At 36.2% G+C, this 21,314-nt stretch overlaps 2 protein-coding genes across 4 annotated transcripts in view; one reads left to right on the top strand and one right to left on the bottom strand.

Annotated features, from left to right (window-relative positions):
• The window catches only part of map4k3b (mitogen-activated protein kinase kinase kinase kinase 3b), a 36,843-nt gene extending 32,990 nt beyond the window's left edge, over positions 1-3,853 (top strand). For all 3 annotated transcript variants that reach the window (XM_051722736.1, XM_051722737.1, XM_051722735.1), the window contains one exon: positions 55-3,853. In XM_051722736.1, coding sequence (XP_051578696.1) covers positions 55-142 — 88 coding nt within the window. In that variant the 3' untranslated portion in view covers positions 143-3,853. The remainder of the gene's footprint in view (positions 1-54) is intronic.
• A 1,902-nt stretch (positions 3,854-5,755) lies between these two features.
• Positions 5,756-20,441, bottom strand: arhgef33 (Rho guanine nucleotide exchange factor (GEF) 33). The gene is made up of 15 exons (XM_051722625.1): positions 20,168-20,441; positions 19,876-19,913; positions 18,687-18,851; positions 17,685-17,782; positions 17,394-17,500; positions 17,119-17,211; positions 12,671-12,797; positions 12,198-12,330; positions 10,054-10,155; positions 8,903-8,995; positions 8,493-8,701; positions 8,347-8,412; positions 7,472-8,084; positions 7,116-7,252; positions 5,756-6,029 (listed from the first exon to the last, which is right to left on the bottom strand). Exons 1-15 carry the CDS (start codon positions 20,187-20,189, stop codon positions 5,912-5,914), a joined length of 2,121 nt encoding a protein of 706 aa, XP_051578585.1. The 5' UTR covers positions 20,190-20,441; the 3' UTR covers positions 5,756-5,911.
• Between the last annotated feature and the right edge of the window lie 873 nt (positions 20,442-21,314).

Raw genomic sequence — 21,314 nt, 5'->3', positions numbered from 1 at the left:
ACGGTCAGCCAGTTATTGTAGTAACTTCTCTATCTCTCTCTCTGTCTTTCTTAGAGTGGTGGTGTTGGAAAGCAAACCAACAGAGGACCCCACAGCTGAAAGTAATCTGTACATTCTCGCAGGCCATGAGAACAGCTACTGACAACACCGCCTTAACACACACAAGCCACACTACATAAAGCATGCTACAAAGTAGACGTGTACTTGTTACTGAGACATATGCACCTCATTTTCATTTGTAAAGCTACTAAACACAAAACTACATAAACTTTTTCTACACAAACACGGTCCAAATACTATAGATTTCAACACACAAACAGTTCAAACCAAACACTACAGATATCTTAATACACAAACACACTACAGATACTTTTCAATACATAAACCAGTGTCAGAAATTAACTTTTCCATAAAGGAGCAATAATTTCCCCCTGGATTTTTTAAAAATTTTTTAGAAGCATTTGCTACCTTTTATGACATTTGTTTCCTAAACATATAAAAACTATATTGTGTCATCCTTGTATTAAAATTAAATCAATTAATTAACATAAGTTCTCAATATGAATATTTAGATTGATAAATTAGATTGAATATATTACCTCCTCCCATAAAATTAATCAAATCATATTTTATGTGATAATGTGTATTTCTATCAGAAAAGAATTATTTTGAATGTAGAGAAACTTGTATTTGGCGTAAGTCCCATCCTACGATTCAGCGCTCATATACTTTCTGGAACTGTCAGATCCTGCCGGAGGCAATGACGGCAGGGGAGCAGAGCTTACCCCTGCCCAGGACGGGACATAAACTGGTGGAGATGGGGTAGAGGGGGGTGAAAACAACGGAAGTATGCGATCAATAGAGACCGGTGTGTAGGCTTATAAATTGGAGGCTGTATTGTGATTGGAAGAAATGCCTGATTGAATGAAAGCGTAAGGATCCAGAGTCTTCCTGCTAGATCTATGCTTCCATAACTAGCAGAAATATAGAACTATATCAGATGTTATAAATAAAAAACAGAATAAATTCATAATGGGGGCCATTTTTGACCCCACATTTTGCTTTACAGGGGCATTTTTTTTGTCATGTTTGGTGGCATTTTTGCCCCAAGCCCCCCTTAATTTCTGACCCTGACATAAATGCAGTTCAATGCAAACACTACAGATACTTTTCAATACATAAACACAGTTCAAAGCAAACCCTACAGATACTTTTCAATACAGAAATAGTTCAAAACACACACTACAGATACTTTTCAGTACACAAACACAGTTCAAACCAAACACTGCAAGATATCTCAAAACACTGAACCATTAGTTCAACATAACAGAGAGACATCTTAATGTTAAATATGACACAGAGTAGACACAGCAGTCTAGTACCACATTTGTCTAAAACAGGAAACAAATTACATTTTATATCTGGCATGATTTGCAGATGTTGTTAGCTTTGTTGCTCTCCGTACTGCAGTGATGCAGCCCAGCAAAAAGCTCCTCTCTGTGTCTGAATCACTGTCGTTTTCTGTCTTCATCCCTTTCTTTTCATTTCACTCATTTGGCCTCAGGCAAGTCAGTGATCCAGTTTTATGTCCGATTAGATGCATTTTTCCATATTAACGGCACAAGAACACACTGGAACATTAGGTGCACTTGGTGTTTGCATTGTTTTTTCAATGACAAATGAACAATAACTAACAACAAGGTGGCACTATCTCATCCCATCGTAATGGTTCCTCTCATGTTATTCAAACTGAGGAGAAGTCCTAAGGGGTATTTTGTATTGACCCTGATACTGTTGCACTGTACTACCACTGTCTTGGTGAATTCAGTATTGAATGATGAAATTGAAAGTGATGTAAGTGATTTTTTTTTATTTTATGGAATGGTATGCAGAAAATGTTTCTACTCCCTGAAAGATATCACTGAAATAAGTGTGCTAAGATATATCATCGGTCTTTGTGACAGCACTAGACTGCGTAAACAGCAAACATAAATGTGTCTGTGGGCCGCAATGCCAATGAGAAGACTTTGATGTGCTTTCTGCCTGTCAATCATTTTGCACATTGTCATAGTGTAGTTGTTGAAGCAGTTTATTAAGGTTTAATGCCATATTCAGATTCATAACAGTCATCAGTCTTGTGATAGTGAACTATCTTGTCAAGTGATCAGTCTAGTAGCGTTGTTTTGCTACTTTTGTGCTTGACAACCCGGAGAAGACTTACTGCTGCTTTCTGGTCTTAACAGTATCTGTGGAAAGAGGGGCATGTCTAATTCAACGATGGAAGTTCTTGAACGGCTAAAATCGCTTACAGCACCTTTAAGTGCTGCCAACATAAATGTTGCATTTATAACACCTCTCACTGATCCAGTCAGACATAAAGGGTAGTTCACCCAAAAATGACAATTTTATCATAATTTACTCACCCTCATGTCGTTCCAAACCTGTATAACTTACTTTCTTCTGTGAAACGCATAAGGAAATGTTAGGCTGTATATTAGGGACTGAACCCCAGTCACCATTCACTCATTGTATAAGGGAAAAAGCCATGTCAACCTTCTTCAAATTTTCTCTTTGTGTTCCATGGAATAAAGTGAGTCATAGGGGTTAGGAACAACCTGAGGGTGAGTAAATTCTGATTTTTTTATGAATTAATTACTGTGGCAGTGACTGGTATCAGATTCTAATGCCATGGTACTTTGATATAAATTTACCATGGTACTGAATAATTACCATATTCATATACCATGGTATTTGCATGGTACTCCAAGGTTCCTCAAAGAATATCATGGTTTTTCCATGGCAAATGTCTGAAAATCAGTGTCCAAAAAAACATGGTAATACTTTAGTCCTTTTTGTAAGATCTTCTAAGATACTTTTTGTCCTGCCTAATACTGTAATCAATGAAAAAGCATGTTTAGTACATAGTTTCATCATGCCCCACATTTTAATAGGAATGGAATTTTAGAGACCTGGAAGATTGTTTTTATGTGTTATTTATAATGAAAAGACAAGCTTCATGTTTAGTTAGTTACCAAGCACTGTTAGTGATGGTTTGCACAATACTTTTGCTCAGATACATTAGTGCGCTTTTCTCAGTGTGCTTTGTGTTAATGAGTAAGCACACACTTACAGGTTGTGATGTCAATAGACAGAGATCTGTTATGCAGAGAAAATATATTTATCAGACTCACTGAAAACCTAATAGAGATAACACAATGTCTTATGAATGCAGTATATGTAAATATGCTTTTTTAGAATGTGGCGGTCTGTTAAGATTTCTATAATTTCCATCAGTTTGTATGGTATTATATTTGAATACTAACTCTTGGTTTTTTTTTTTTTTTTTTTTTTTTTTTTGTTTGTTGTGTTTTGCTGAATGGACAAATTTAGGATGACTCTTCATCTTAACATGTCTTTAAAAATCTTAGTTTGAGCAAAGCTAAGATCAAGCTTCAAATGAACTGTCTCCCTAACAACAGTTTCCTGGACAATTTAAAATCCTGTCAAGTAACCATGTGACATCTTTATAGGTCAGGACTTTTGTCAAGACTCTGAAGAAACCATGTCCATGACTGAGCCTAATCTGCAGTAACATTTAATCTGTGTGTTTGAAAGAGTCATTAACGTAATATGTGATTCTTTGAGTACAGAGAGTGTGAACCAATGTCAGACATATTCATGTCCACTACAGCGGAGTTCTCTTAATGTGATGCACATGTCTTGTATATAGTGTAAAATAATTTCAGTTTTTCAGACTGTATAAAGCCAATATTTTGTTTCAAATGTGAGATTCTTTAATGAGATTTAACCCATTAAACCAAGGTGAAAAAGAAAAACTAAATCTCTGAATGGTGTTATTGTTTTACTTTGGCAGTCCACACACACACACACACACACACACACTCACAAACTAAAAAATAAAGATACATTAAGAAACATTTTTATTCAATATTCTAATTATTACCATTAACATTTAATAAGCATGTATTGACACAGTAACTGAAAACTCGTATTTGATGATTTGTATGTGGAAAATATAAAATGTATATTTATCTAGGAGTCATCTATGTCGACCATTTACACTTTATCAGATTTATCAGTTTGGCATCCTGTCAGTATGACAGAATAAGTGTTCCTGTACGTTTGAGTATGAGTGAATATTTGTATGAATGAGCATGTTTATGTTTATTTACATCATATACAGGTGCATCTCAATAAATTAGAATGTCGTGGAAAAGTTCATTTATTTCAGTAATTCAACTCAAATTGTGAAACTCGTGTATTAAATAAATTCAATGCACACAGACTGAAGTAGTTTAAGTCTTTGGTTCTTTTAATTGTGATGATTTTGGCTCACATTTAACAAAAACCCACCAATTCACTATCTCAAAAAATTAGAATATGGTGACATGCCAATCAGCTAATCAACTCAAAACACCTGCAAAGGTTTCCTGAGCCTTCAAAATGGTCTCTCAGTTTGGTTCACTAGGCTACACAATCATGGGGAAGACTGCTGATCTGACAGTTGTCCAGAAGACAATCATTGACACCCTTCACAAGGAGGGTAAGCCACAAACATTCATTGCCAAAGAAGCTGGCTGTTCACAGAGTGCTGTATCCAAGCATGTTAACAGAAAGTTGAGTGGAAGGAAAAAGTGTGGAAGAAAAAGATGCACAACCAACCGAGAGAACCGCAGCCTTATGATTGTCAAGCAAAATCAATTCAAGAATTTGGGTGAACTTCACAAGGAATGGACTGAGGCTGGGGTCAAGGCATCAAGAGCCACCACACACAGACATGTCAAGGAATTTGGCTACAGTTGTCGTATTCCTCTTGTTAAGCCACTCCTGAACCACAGACAACGTCAGAGGCGTCTTACCTGGGCTAGGGAGAAGAAGAACTGGACTGTTGCCCAGTGGTCCAAAGTCCTCTTTTCAGATGAGAGCAAGTTTTGTATTTCATTTGGAAACCAAGGTCCTAGAGTCTGGAGGAAGGGTAGAGAAGCTCATAGCCCAAGTTGCTTGAAGTCCAGTGTTAAGTTTCCACAGTCTGTGATGATTTGGGGTGCAATGTCATCTGCTGGTGTTGGTCCATTGTGTTTTTTGAAAACCAAAGTCACTGCACCCGTTTACCAAGAAATTTGGGAGCACTTCATGCTTCCTTCTGCTGACCAGCTTTTTAAAGATGCTGATTTCATTTTCCAGCAGGATTTGGCACCTGCCCACACTGCCAAAAGCACCAAAAGTTGGTTAAATGACCATGGTGTTGGTGTGCTTGACTGGCCAGCAAACTCACCAGACCTGAACCCCATAGAGAATCTATGGGGTATTGTCAAGAGGAAAATGAGAAACAAGAGACCAAAAAATGCAGATGAGCTGAAGGCCACTGTCAGAGAAACCTGGGCTTCCATACCATCTCAGCAGTGCCACAAACTGATCACCTCCATGCCACGCTAAATTGAGGCAGTAATTAAAGCAAAAGGAGCCCCTACCAAGTATTGAGTACATATACAGTAAATGAACATACTTTCCAGAAGGCCAACAATTCACTAAAAATGTCTTTTTTATTGGTCTTATGATGTATTCTAATTTTTTGAGATAGTGAATTGGTGGGTTTTTGTTAAATGTGAGCCAAAATCATCACAATTAAAAGAACCAAAGACTTAAACTACTTCAGTCTGTGTGCACTGAATTTATTTAATACACGAGTTTCACAATTTGAGTTGAATTACTGAAATAAATGAACTTTTCCACGACATTCTAATTTATTGAGATGCACCTGTAGATACTTTAAATTGTTCTTTTTTACATTGCATGAGAAATTGATAGTTTTCTGTGCTTTATGTCAGAAAATAATTTGCCACTAAGCAGTGTATGTTTAAAACAGTGCTTAAAAATGTGTAAAAACAGTTTAAACAGCAGTTCCTTTGTCAATGTCTCCTGCGTGAGTGGCTCTGTTTGATTCCAGATCTCCACTGCTTTGACTCTCCACTTTCAATGTCGTCTTCTCTTTTCCATCCCCACCTGACCTGATACACACACACACAATATATATTTATGTATATATCAAGGCTTTAAATTTGAGGGTATTCGGTCTTGTATACAAGGATTGTTTTAAGAACCTTTTAAGAACCATGTTGCTTTAAAAAAACCTTAAACTCAAAAGGGTTTATAAGGCTGGTATATGTGGTATTATTTGAAAGCTTAGAATCTGAACTTTTCATTGAACAATATAACTTTTGCATTTATGCTACATAGAATAACAAAATTATATGATGCTGAATACATCCGTGTCACAAATAAGTGCAACCTAGAAGTCATGTTATAGAAATATTAATATAAATATATAAAAGTCTTTCACATACCACTTAAATGTACAATGCATATATCAAATAAAAGCTCTTATTCTCATGAATGTGACTATATAGTTTATTTTGTTGCCTTAATTCCATAATGTGAAAGAATCGCAAATAAAATATGATTTCTGTAAGACATCATATATAAACGTCTCTTTTATGCACCGATCACTGCTGCTGTAAGTGATTACAAAAAATGTATATCTGCTTTTACCTTTTTCTAAAAAATGAGCAATTTTTTACTTGTTCGTGAGCTTGATTGGGTGAATAAACCAATGTTATATCTTAAATGTTCAAACAAAATATATGCAGTCCAGCAGGAAAAACATGCTAAACAAATCATCTGAAAAATTTGTTACAGACTATTGGTATAAAATGTTATGTATCATCGCAAAGGGGAGGATCAGCTTTCTAACGAGACCTAGACTGAGCTTCTAGTCCACTCAAAGGCCGAGATATTCGATGAAACATTGGGGGTGGTGCATAGACTGAAAATTAGACTTAATGTCTATGGACGAGCACATCTGTGAGGGGTGAAATGAGTCTGAGCGTGTGTTTACATGCTTACAAAGTACAACAATTTTTTATTTTTTTTACTCTCTCTTGCTCATAAGATTGTAAACATAAACTTTTTTTTTTTTCTTCATTTGGGAGGTTTTCTAAACAAATGCTTTTAAATTTGAGGGTGAAAAATTAAAGGCAGCAGTCCAAAAATGCAACAGAGTTTAATTTAGTCACTTTTCTGTGTGTTTAACTTACTTCTTCTTAAAAAGCTTTTTGAAGGAGCTCCTAAATCCTTTTCCCTCTTTCCTACCACGTTCGCTCAGGGGTGTGTGGTCATAGTCATCAGACACACCCCTGAGTTTTAGCTCCTCCCACACTAGGCTTCTGGGATCCTACAGAAGAGAGAAAACACAAACAGTAATGCTCTCTCTTGTAATTATCTATTAGACAGTCATTAGTTAATTATCAGTTAATCAAACAGCATATATTTAAAATTATACATGAAATTTGTGTACAAGAGACAACGTGATGTATGGATTAGAATGTCTCCTCTTTTTTTCTGTAATGTGTTAAGAGTCCTCATTATGTGATGTATCTGTTAGGATGTCTACCTTGTGATGTATTGGTCGTGGCTGCTCCTCTGTGTCAGTGTGTGTCTCGTATCTTTGTTTTGGACTGCTAGACCTTAGTCTTGATTTGGCACTCGACTGCCGCTCCAGCCTTGGGTGGCCAGGGGTTTTCATCTGGTGGGCATGGCTATCAATACTGTCCATCTGCAGGCCATTCAGTGATTTGCTCTTTCTTCGCACCGCCTGCAGAGGGCGTGGCCCCACAATGTCTACTGGATCAGGTGAGACACAACCCCGATTGGACCTATAAACCACACCCCCACTACTCCGCCCCCTACTGTGAGATTGGTGAGGTGGAGTTTGGGAAGGACTACAGCGCACAAAGGCAATATCAATGCTGGAGTCAGAGGAATGGGATGGACTTGAGCAGTGTGAGTCCCCGCCTCCAAATGGAAAGAGTGCCCCAAGAGCATCCGCAAGGGTCGTTCCAGCTCCTTCTGTCTCTGGAATGCTGTGTAGAGGAATGGGTAGTGCTTTGTGGTGAGAATCAGAGTCAGATAGAAAGGAGTCAGGGGATGCGATTTCTGAATCATAGTGATAGGGCGCTGCTTCATAGTCAGGGTAGCGTTTGCTACGATGCAAACCTTGGGGATCACTTAGAGAGAAAGATGAAGAGAAAAATAATTAATTTATGAAGTAAATTTTGTAATATACCGTGGTCCCAAAAAATATTTGGACATTAAAAGAAGGCTAAATGTTAGTTTTTAGATAATTTCTAGTATCATCATTCACAGATGCCACTTTGTTTGCTATTTTGTTATCTAATGCAATTAAATTCGTACATTTAAAAATGTGATCCAAAAGTGTCCAAATATTTTTTGGGGCCAAATTTGGTTGGTACTGGTATATCTACTTACTTTTGTGCATTAGTGATACTATAATGTTTCTCATAGTCCACTTTATACAGCTGCCTCACTGTAGACCTGACATGAAAGACAAGTAAGAGTAGGTAAATTTTTTAACACTGCAAAACACATATGTGTCTGTATAAACATTGACTGACCTGCTCATCTCTTTTCGAGTGTGTGAGGGCCGCTCTTGGTGTGTGCATATATTGTGTGTGTGTTCTCGCAGGGCATGAGTGTGTGTGAGGAGTTCCTGGTTTTGTTGTAGCAGATGACTGTACTGGGTCATGAAAGATTGGAGTTGTTGCACACACACCAGTAACAGGTAATAATCTGGATGGTCTGATTCTGTCTGATGCAACAGATTCTGCAACACATAATGCCATTTGTACACACTTGAACAAACCATGCATGTTCTTTTTTTATTGATTGGACAGTTTTAAGGTTGCAAATACACACACCTGCAGTCAAATAGTCACTTCATTAAACAACGCACTACCACTAAGAATTTCACCATTAGTGTGTCTAAATATGCTGTTAGTATGACTATAAAGATGAATTTGACTACCTGCAGGAGTGTATGGTATTCTGAGATACGTCGGACAGGCTGTAGAAGCAGAGAGTGTAAAGACAGGCGTGTCTCATCTCCTGTGATGTCACTCTGGATTAAAACACATTCAACAAATCAGAAAGCAGCTTAATTATTGTTATTCCTTCAATTGCTGTATATAATAATAATTATTGTTATAATGTCATCTTTGCTATATTATATTGTAGGTTGAAAGCTCAAATAAAGCATAAAATAAATCAGAAAGCAGCTATGTAGATTCATCTCAGCTAGTCAATGAAAATGGAATGAAACTAAATTATTAAGATTATTCATGAAAACATAATGTAAAACAACATGACTTTTGTCAAATAGATATTTGTAAGGGTCATATGCACAGTCTAAATTTGCTCAAGCATGCAAGTGTGGATGTAGGTATGTACAAACTTTTTAAGTAAAACCTTTTTAACATGTCCGTTAAGGTTAAGTGTTTTCCAATTTTCTATTACTGTATATACATGACTGTATATTATTTCTATTATATTTCAGACTACACTCACTAAGAACTTTATTAGGAACACCTGTACACCTACTTATTCATGCAATTACTGTATCTAATCAGCCAATTGTTTGGCAGCAGTGCAGTGCATAAAATCATTCAGACATGGGTCAGGAGCTTCAGTTAATCTTCACATCAACCATCAGTATAGGGAAAACATGTGATCTCAGTGATTTTGACCATGGCATGATTGTTAGTGCCAGATGGGCTGGTTTGAGTATTTCTGTTACTGCTGATCTCCTGGGATTTTCACGCACAACAGTCTCTAGAGTTTACTCAGAATGGTGCCAAAAACAAAAACATCCAGTGAGCAGCAGTTCTACGGTCAGAAACGTCTTGTTGATGAGAGAGGTCAACAGAGAACGGCAAGTCTGGTTTGAGCTGACAGAAAGGCTACGGTAACTTCAGATAACCACTCTGTACAATTGTGGTGAGCAGAATAGCATCTCAGAATGCACAACACCTCGAACCTTGAGGCGGATGGGCTACAACAGCAGAAGACCATGTCGGGCACTTTATTGGGACCATAGTGTACCTAATAAAGTGTTCAGTGAGTGTATATACCTGGCTACTATATACAAAAACATAACTTTAAATTTCTGTGTGTGCATACCTCCGGTAAGCTGCCTGATTTTGTAGAGGAAAACAGACTGACAACAGACAAACATTCTGGCAGCTCCTTTAAATATGATACATAGTGATCCAGAAAATCACTCTGCAAACACAAAAAGATAACACACATTTAGGAATAATTAGTGGACTTCATAGCCTCAGTACGTTCAATGTTGGTATTTCCACAACCAGTTGTGGGACACTGAGTGAACCTTGTCTTAACTGCATTAAAGGATTTTCTATTAATGTTGATTAATCAAAGCACTCACCGTGCTCTCCCAGCTAATTAGGTGCTAAGACCTATGAAGGCAGACAGCCGAATTTATCTCCTGCTTGAACTTAATAAAGTATTTTTAGAGTGCAGACCTTTTTGCATTTTCATATTAACGTTGATTACAAAAAATAATTTCAAATTGCCCTATATTACATGTAAGTGAATGGGGCCAGTCCATAAATGTTAAAATAAACACTTTTTCAAAATTATAGCCACAAGATATGAACATCATGTAAACAGGATTTTAGTGTGATAGAATCACTTATCTGTGTAAAGTTATGTACAATATTACAACTTTGTTGTCATTACAACGTAACCATGTAGAGGATTTTATCACATAGACTTACACTGCCTGGCCAAAAAAACGTTCCATACTCTATTATTTCGTCAGACACCCTTTAGCTTTGATTAAGGCGTGCATTCGTCATGGCATTGTTTTGACAACCTTATGCAACGTCACAACATTTTTTTCCATTCAGAGTTGCATTAATTTTTGGCCGAGATCTTGTATTGATGACGGGACAGTCGAACCACTCCATAAAGTCTTCTCCAGCACATCCCAAAGACTTTCAATGGGGTTAAGGTCAGGACTCTGTGGTGGCCAATTCATGTGTTAAAATTATTCCTCATGCTCTCTGCACCATTCTTTCACAATTTGAGCCCGATGAATCTTGGCATTGTCGTCCTGAAATATGCCTGTGCCATCAGGGAAGAAAGAAATCGATTGATGGGATAACCTGGATATTCAGTACATTCAGGTAGTCAGCTGACTTCATTTTATTGCTGCATAACATTGCTGAGCCTAGACCTGACCAATTGAAGCAACTCCAGATCATAACACTGACTCCAGAGGCTAGTACAGTGGACACTATGCATGACGGGTGCATCACTTCATGCGCTTCCTACCCTGACACGCCCATCGCTTTGGCATAGGGTAAATCTGGACTCATCAGACCACATGACCTTTTTCCATTGCTCCACAGTCCAATATTTATGCTCCCTAGCTAATTTAAGTTGTTTTTTTTCGATTAACCTCACTAACATGTGGCTTTCTTGTGGCCAGACAGCTGTTTAGTCCCAATCCTGTAAGTTCTCGTCGCATTGTGAATGTGGAAACGCTCTTACTTTCACTATTAAACATAGTCGTGAGTCATACTGTCGATTGTTTACGATGTGACTTCACCAAGTGTTCAATCACGGTTATTCAAGAGTTTTTTCAGACCACATTTCTTCCTCGAAGCTTACGGTTCACCACTATTCTTCCAGGTTTTAATAATGCATTGGACAGTTCTTAACACAATTCCAGTGATATCAGCAGTCTCCTTAGTTGTTTTCTTTGCTTGATGCAGGCCAATAATTTGCCCCTTCTGAAACACAGTAACATCTTTTCCACGACCACGGGATATGTGTTCCGACATGGTTGTTTAAGAAATGAGAAGCTACACACTGCATCAGTTAGGGTTAAAAGAATTGTTGCCAGCTGAAACATATTAATCACTGCAATAATGATGCAATCATAGGCTCTTTAGTATCAGCTTATTTAAATCCAATCAGCAACTTTTTTTTTTTTTTGGCCAGGCAGTGTATTATAAACAGAGATATTATCACACAATTAAGCCTTTTTTTTAAATTATTATTTATAAACAAGGAACGAGTCAAAATTATTTTCTGTGGTAACATTATACAACAAATGCTGACAACTGAGCTTAACTTGTACTGAACATAGAACATTCCTTAAACACATTCCTCTTTGATTCATTAGCCCAGTTTATTTGACCCAAAGAAATTTATATCAGTTCATACTGATATACTGAGGAACTGTTCTCTCAGAGATACAGTAGAAAGTTTAGGCACAAAGTAGTTCTTATTACCTCTTTGCTGGTGAGCCTTAGAAACACATCTCCCATTATGCCTTGCCACTGGCTCTTCAGAACTCTCTCTTGGAGGAGGTGCAGGAGCTCCAGGTGCTGCTGAATCAAGAAACGTAGAGAGGGAGGGAAAGGCCTGAGAGAGAGAGAGAGAGAGAGAGAGAGAGAGAGAGAGAGATGGAGAAACATAATAAAGCAGCAAGATGGATTTATAATATCATGTTCCATTCATCATTCATCTAAATTCTCTTAAAACCAATATCAGATGAGAGGAGGTAAGATTTTTTATTTCCTGTTTCAAATTAATTCAATTTAGAGTCCCCATTCAGCACTGGGCTCACTGAACTTGCCTGTAATAGGGAGAATTCAGTTGCCTGTGTTATTATCTGCCCACTGTTTTGTTGTGTGAATTCAGGTAAATTGGCCCAATTTAACTGTTTTCACCCTATGTATGTTTGAGAGAGATGTATAGTTACCGTTTGTCCTGGAGGATTGCATTTTCTGATCCATTAAAAGTGATGTTGGCCTTTAACAGGAGTGACATACAAGACACATATACGCTCTCAGATTCCAACAGCTCCTGTGCTGCTGTCTGCCTTTGAGCTGTGAAAATACACGTGACATTTTTAAACTGTTATGATGAGACTAGCTCAGTTTTTTGATTGCCAAACATTTTAAAGACCTCATAAAATCAAAGCAGAATTTTTTCGGCTTCTTGTTCATGTACATTTGCTCTATGCTAGTGCTGTCAGAAGAGTTGCCAAAATTTGCCAAAAGTAGTATTAAAGGAATAGTTCACCCAAAAATGAAAATTCTCTCATTATTCACTTACCCTGATGCCATCCTAGATGTGCATGCCTGTCTGTCTTGAGCAGAACACAAATGAAGATTTTTAGAAGAAGATAGATCTCTGTCATGTCCTTATAATGGATGTACATGGGTGCCAATACTTTGACGGTCCAAAAGTCTCAAATCCATGCAACTCCAGTCGATCAATGAATGTCTTCTGAAGCAAATCGTTAGGTTTATGGAAGAAACAAGTCAATAATTAAAACGTTTTTAACTTTAAATCGGCGTTTCCATCCAGGGCTTTATGCTGTTTGAAATGGCCGAACTCTCGTGTGACGTTTGTTCTTCTGTTGTAAATAAGCACCGCTTCAGAATTCTCACATGAACTCGCCAATGCGTTTACGTCATGCTTCACATCAGCTGCTGGCAGGAAGCGATTTTTAAAAGTTAATAACATTTTAATTATTGATTTATTTTTTTACACAAACGTATCAATTTTCTTCAGAAGACATTCATTGATGGATTACTTTTATGCTGCCTAAATATGACTTTTGGACTGTTATATTGCTGGCACCCGTGTTCTCCCATTAAAGGACCTGACAGAGCTCTATCTTCTTCAAAAATCTTAATTTGTGTTCTGCTGAAGAAAGACAGTCATACACATCTGGCATCAGGGTAAGTGAATAACGAGAGAATTATCATTTTTGGGTGAACTATTCCTTTAAGAGACTTTAAAACTCCCAACCATCACAAGTCAACAAAATAAGTATTTAGTTTGTCCAATAACAGAAGCAAAGATTTTAACAGTTATTACAAAGAGCAAAAAGAGTCCCGGAAATTATGGTTTCACAAACAAGTTTTATAAAGAATTTCATGAATGGTTGTCCCCAATTATGTGTGAAGTTTTTAGTAGGATTTTAGAAAAAAGTGAGTGGCCTATAAGGAATTCATCCATTATATCGGTAATATTTAAAAAAGGAAAGGTCCCCACACAGTTTTTATCATATAGACCAATATCTCTTGTAAACGTAGATCAAAAGTTTGTTTATATCAATAACAGCTACAAGACTTTCTAATATAATTTCAACAATAGTTATCAAATAGGATTTGTGAAAAATCATTTATTGGTCGATAATGTGCGACGAACACTTAATCTTATTGATCATGCAACAAAAACTAAGCAACAAATATTTTTTGTTTTTTTCTCCCCAATTTGGAATGCCCAATTCCCAGTGCGCTCTAAGTCCTCGTGGTGGTGTAGTGACTCGCCTCAATCCGGGTGGCGGAGGATGAATCTCAGTTGCCTCCATGTCTGAGACCGTCAATCCGTGCATCTTATCACGTGGCTTGTTGAGCGCATTACCGCGGAGACGTAGCGCATGTGGAACGCTATTCTCCGCGGCATCCAAGCACAACTCACCACGTGCCCCACTGAGATTAAGAACCACACATTATATTGACCACGAGGAGGTTACCCCATGTGACTCTTACCCTCCCTAGCAACTGGGCCAATTTGGTTGCTTAGGAGACCAGGCTAGAGTCACTCAGTACGCCCTGGATTCGAACTCGCGACTCCAGGGGTGGTAGTCAGTGTCAATACTAGCTCCAGCAACAAATGTTAATATTGACCTTAGATGCTGAAAAGGCATTTAATAGGGTGTTATGGCCCTTTATTTTTGAAACCAGTGAGGTATTTGATTTTGACCAGAAGTTTATTACTTTTATAAAAAAGATATAAAAACAACCAAATACAAAAGTAAAGGCCAATGGAAATCTTTCAGTAACATTCGAATTAAAGAGAGGAACAAGAAAAGGAATCACCACAAATATTTGCTCTATGTATAGAGCCTTTAGCACAAAGTATAAGAATTAACTGTAGAGTGAAAGGTCTCAAAGTTGAGGAAGGGTAAACCTGCACTTTACAGATGATGTGATGGATATGTATGGAGGCTTGTCTGTATATACTGTACATTAAATTTAAATCAGAAATAAGCTATGGAAATAGGGGACAAATTACAAAACAGTTGTTTTTTTTAAAGTATGATTTTAAGTGGGATCGAACAAAAAGAAGGTACATAGGAGTAATAATCCCTAGATGATCTGTACAAATGTAATTACAGCATTTCAATAAGACAGAATGTGAACAGATGGAAAATACTATTATTGTCCTTACTAGAGAAAATAAATACAATCAAAATGAATATCCTCCCAAACTTCTTATTTGTGTCTCAAAACACCAACATATATCAACTCCAAGAGTTTTAATAACTGGCACTGTCATTTTAGAAAGTTTATTTGGGTTGAAAAGAAGCCAAGAGTAACAGTTAAAGTTTTACGATAAAAGAAAGAAATGGGTGGATTGACAGTACCCAATCTGGTGAAATATTACTATGCATCACAGATGAAGCCAATCCTGGTGTGGATGCATATTGATATCAATTTAAAGTGGAAATGTATGGAGACTGGGTTGGTGGAAGCATGAGTACACTGATATTTTATGAGGGAAAAGAAAATGTTGGGTAATGCATATTACTGAATAAGTGAAACCTTTAAATGTTGGGAAAGGATTTGTAAAGTAAGGAATTATAAGCATCAGAAATTATTTGTTTAAGAGAAATAGCATGAGATCCAGATTTCACAACAAATAACTCTGAAGATGTTTTATAAGGTTAGGGCTAGTAAAAGACTTATTAAAAGATTTTGTCAAATGTATGATGAAAAAAGGGATGAATACATTTGAGGAAATAGTATTAAAATATGGATTATCTAGGAAATGGTTCTACAGATACTTACAAATAAGAAGTTATTTAAAAGATTAATTTCAAATAAATAAATTAGATGTTATTCATCCCCTTTTGGGGTATACTAAAAGTCAACAAAACTAACAAAATAAAAAATGTAATAGGACAAATTTATAAAATATTCTAAGAAATTAAGGTTGAGAAATTATATATATATATATATATATATATATATATATAATGGAAATAAAAAGATAACAGATTATAGTTTTAAAGAAGGACTTATGACCACACAATCTCCATTTGGCAAGAATATACTAGGAAAATAAATATTATTTTAGAACACCAGAAATATAATTTAAGTACGTATAACAAATCTACTTCAAAGTGTTGGAGAGTGTGTGGTGAGATTAATGCTAATCGTATACATATCTTTTATTCCTGTGCAAATCTGGACAAGAGTCATCCAGGCAATAGACCAAATGTTCAATATATCCAATATAATAAATGCATGAAACAGTTTTAGGTACAGTATATGTCCTGTAGTTCTAAAAAGAGATGAGTTGTATTTGTTTACAATCTTGAGAATTATGCAGTACTTAAACAAATAACAAAAAATTGGAGAAGGAAAGAAGCCCCTGTTTTAAAAGATTGGCTAAACTCAGTAGCAAGACAGAAAAGTGAACAGTTAAATGGAATTGCTTTACCAAGTCATTTATTATTTATTTATTTATTTATTTTTTAAGCTTGTTTGCACATATATCTTCCTTATTTGGAATAAAATTTTGAGATATACGTATATATTTGTATAAATGTGTATACAATGGGTTAACATATGCATGTACTTTTTTATTTATTGTTATTTATTTTATTTGCTGAACAAAAAAGAGAAAAAGTAATAAATACTTATGTCTATTAAAAAGAATGTAAATGGAATGTACAATGTAAGGAGAAATGTATTAAAAGGATGGACAGAATAAAGTAAAAAAAAAAATAATAAAAAAAGTTGGCTAAATTATCTTTTATATAAGCATTTAAAATTTACTGTCTTTCTCTTTCCAGGAATATGGACCAAAAATATTGATAACTCATCATGCACTACACAGATTTTTGTCCAATGAAATGCTTTCTAGAATGAGAATGTCTTATTTGCAACTGACTAGCTGACTAGCAAGAAGCAAAACATGGTTATTGGCTGTGACGGTAACTGAAGGCTACTGGCTTTTCTTTTCTTTTTAAAGGAGCCTCTTCGATATGTCCCACCCAAACTTTCTATTTCAATAGAAAATATGTCAACACAGCATAGAAAACTGCACTCGTCAAGTGATTTCACAGGGTCGTCAATAATATTATTGTGAATACTGAATATTATTGTGTTTGTGTATATCACTCACTTGAATTGTTCAGCTCTTTCAGATCTTGGTTTTTTCTCTCTCTCCACAGTGGAGACTTTTTTTGACAACCACTGTCGTGCTCAGGAGGAGAATCTAACAACACAAACACCATCTTTAGTTATCCTATATAGTCTCAAATATTCATTTCCAATTTCTGGCTGGTGATTCTTAAATACTCATGCGTTTATTGTACAATTAATATTGTACAGTAGCTATAGTACAATTTATAGTGTATTCATTCACGTAAATGTCTGTCTCTAAAGTGTAGTACTCACTCTGATTGGCCGACGGGCTGCTTATGTAATGTTGAATGAGATTGAGTTCTGTTTGGCTGGACTGAGAGGTGTGGCCATCCACTGAGCCCTCCCCCTTCAACCCTTTCCTGCCAATGAAACAGCATCGACTTACTATTTTTGTGTATACAGTATATTTATGTATATATTATTTAATGTTTTGATCTTGTATTTGATCTCCAAATGTACAGGACCAAATAGTCTATACAAACATATTGTAGCATGAATTGTAAAAGACGATGAACCATTTTAACATAAGATAGTGTGTAACACCTGTGTTGTGTGCTCTGCATGAGATCCAGGTCTCTTTGTAAATCTTTTTGGTTGCTCCTGACTTCAGAGAGCTGCACAAGAGCAGTACTTATTTCTTCCTGCACACAAACATACACAGAAATAAATAAAAATAAAAAAAATATAGCCAAGTTTCAATCAGAGAAAAACACTGTGGTACTATATATAATGTGTATATACAGTATATATATTTAACTCTAATCATAATAATAACATATAGTAACATTAACACAACAATTAGCAGTAATTTATTAATTTAGACAGATGGATCATAATGCTCATCTATTACAATTTAAGTACTATGTGATAACTATGTGAATCCTTAATAATAAAAATATATATATTTTTTTTTATTTAAAAATATATTGTTTATGCACTCATTTAATGTAACAAAATGAAAAATGTGTCCCCAAATGTCCACACAAGGATAATAAAATCCTAGGAAAATGGCTTAGTAAACATACTAAATTATGTCTTCATAAAAATCTAAAAGTGCAACAAAGTTTTGGTATGGGTTAGGTTTATTGGTAGGAGAATAGAAAATATAATTAACTAAGTATTATACTATAAAATGGAAAATCCCCACCATTACAGAAAAACAAATGTGGTCTGTGTGTGTGTGTGTGTGTGTGTGTGTGTGTGTGTGTGTGTGGGCAGGTTTAAGTGGTTTACGAGGACTTTTTTTAGGTTACAAACTGGTAATTACAAGGGTATTATGCTATAAATGTGGTTTATGAGGACATTTCTTGTGTCCCCATAATTCAAATCTCTTAAAAAACATACTAAACGATGTTTTATTGAAAATGTAAAAATGCAGAACGTTTTTTGTGAGGGTTATGTTTAGGGATAGAATCTATAGTTCGTACAGTATAAAAATCATTATGTCTATGGAGAGTCCTCTTAATGATAGCTGCACCAGCGTGTGTGTGTGTGTGTGTGTGTGTGTGTGTGTGTGTGTGTGTGTGTGTGTGTGCGTGCAAGAACCTGATAGGTGTTAAGTGTGTTTCTGAGAGACAGGATCTTATCGCTGGTTTCTTGCTGATAGGTGGAGAATTTCTCCTCCAGTCGGCTGTAGCTTTGTCGTAGGGTGGCAACATCTTCAGCCACATGTTCAACTCCTGAGTTTATCTCCACCCACATTGCCTGAAACTAAAGCAAGTGGTCAAAGGTCAATCAGTGTAGAGTAGAGAGAAGTAAAGGAGAGAAATGAGGATGAGGAGTACAAAGATAATCAAAAGAGAGTGGAAAGTATCATCAGATCAATAGGGACAAGTTATATAAGGCCTAAGTTAGGTCACACTCTTCCTATTTGCAATTCATTGTCTCAATTAGTTTTACTTTGTTTGCAAGAGTAATCTGTGTGTGTGTGACTAAATGTGTTTAGAGTTACGGGATTAATGAAACAACAATGTGTTTAAACAGATAATGAAGTGAAAACCACACACACACACATCCACAACAAAGCACACAACATCATGTGAAGGCTATCAGAGAGAGAGAGAGAGAGAGAGAGAGAGAGAGAGAGAGAGAGAGAGAGAGAGAGAGAGAGAGAGAGGCAATATACACTACCGGTCAAAAGTTTTGAAATACTTCATTCTTTATTATAATTCTTGTTTTTTTTTTTTATTTTTTTTTTTTCACATTTTAGAATAATAGTAAAGTCATCAAAACTATGGAATAACATAAATGGAACTATGGGAATTATGTTGTGACTAAACAAAATCCAAAATAAATCAAACTGTTTTGTATTTTAGCATCTTCAGAGTAGTCACCTTTTGCCCAGAATTTGCAGACATGTACTCTTGACATTTTCACAACCAACTTCTTGAGGTATCACCCTGGGATGCTTCTTAAACAGTATTGAAGGAGTTCCCATCTATGTTGGGCACTTATTGGCTGCTTTTCTTTATTATTTGTTCCAAGTCATCAATTTAAAAAACTTTTTTTTTTATTAAATTTTAGTTTTATAATGAAATAAATTAATATGGTGGCACAATTATATTTTTGTCTACAACACAAATTTCAAACATTTAAGCATACACCTTCAGATCAAAAGATTTTTAAGATCATGAGAAACATTTCAGTCAAGTGTTTCAAAACTTCTGACTGGTAGTGTAGGTAGTGATACAGCCCTCCTTTCATTGATCTGTCTGTATTAAATGTGACATCTTACCTGAAGAATTTCTACGGCATCTATGTCATCACCTGTACCTGCAAGAACACACAAGCACACATTTTCATCAGAAACACATATGGCATAACATGCTGTAGAAAATGTGTAACTTACAGGATTATGCATAAAGAAGAAAGAAAACTATTTAAAAGGCATTCATGGCACATATGGTTAGTGATCAAATTAATGCACATTAAACGGCATGATGGAAGATCTATCAGCACAAGCACTGCTGTAGACTAACCCAAACTTCTGTGTGAAAATGTGTTTAATTATGTTCAGTGTTGTTTACCCTCTATTTTGCCATTCTCCATGATCTGATGGTCTTCCAGTTCCAAATCCAGGATTGTTGTTTTAGATCCTCTTTAGTATGGATCCTCTATAGTTGAGTTTACTGGCTCAAACTGATTATCTTATAAGCAGAAGAAGTGTCAAACATTGGATATTGTTAGAGATGACAGAGAGAATTTTCTGAGCTCTCTAAATCTGTGAGACTTTTTGTGTCTATCACTTCTCTTTCCTTCTCTCTCTCTCATCTGTCCCACATATCTCTTCCCCTCCTCTTTGAAACATGTGAGACTGATGAACTTGAGGACAAAAAGATGCCTTGTTTTACAGTAAGTGAATGGATGAAGGGGGAGAGAGAAAGACAGAAACGTCTGTTGACATTTTTCAAGGCTCAGAATCAGACGATTAAATTTCCTCCTCAACCTTTAAGACCAATTTTCAATTTTACAATGAACTCTGGAAAGAATATTGTAGACATATGAACAAAGCCACCCACAAAATTACTGACATAAACTTAATGGACATTCAGTCATTTCAAATTTTACTGAGGTACCAAACAATGAAACAACTAAAACACCTACAAGATGTGTCAGTTAAATCACAGAGTTTCAGTAAAAGCACACAGCACAACAGCATGGCTCTTGCTTTCCATTACACAAGCTGTCAATCCATCTCGTGTAGCTGTCATGCACTACACTACACAATGTCTTCGGGTTCAATTAAACATTACTGGCTGTGGTTGTGATCCCAGTTGGAAGAAAAAAACAAAAACAGCCGGTCTTAGCTGGTCTGTTTGCTGGTTTTAGAGGGGTTAAAAAGGGCACTTGGCAGCTGTCCGACCAGCTAAACCACCTAAGAGTTTTTTCAGCAGTGTTTAACTCAACACAGAAAACACGTTCTCTCTCCAGAGGACAGGAAATTGAACTCCACGGTCTTACACAACTCCTGACTTCTCACCACAGTCATAAGCTCAGCTGCTTGTGCATGCTTATGTATTTTGAAGATGAAGTCAATAAATGCCTGGGAGATATGTGGTACACAGAAGATCATATTCCTCTCACCCCTTCCACGAAACAAAGTACTGATTGTTTCTGAAGTGTTGTATATGCGTACATGTTTTCTTGCTGTTTAGTGCATGCTGCTGGAACTTA

Source organism: Myxocyprinus asiaticus, chromosome 17 (genome assembly GCF_019703515.2).
Source record: "Myxocyprinus asiaticus isolate MX2 ecotype Aquarium Trade chromosome 17, UBuf_Myxa_2, whole genome shotgun sequence".
Classification (NCBI taxonomy): domain Eukaryota; kingdom Metazoa; phylum Chordata; class Actinopteri; order Cypriniformes; family Catostomidae; genus Myxocyprinus; species Myxocyprinus asiaticus.
This window is presented reverse-complemented; position numbering and strand designations above follow the sequence as displayed.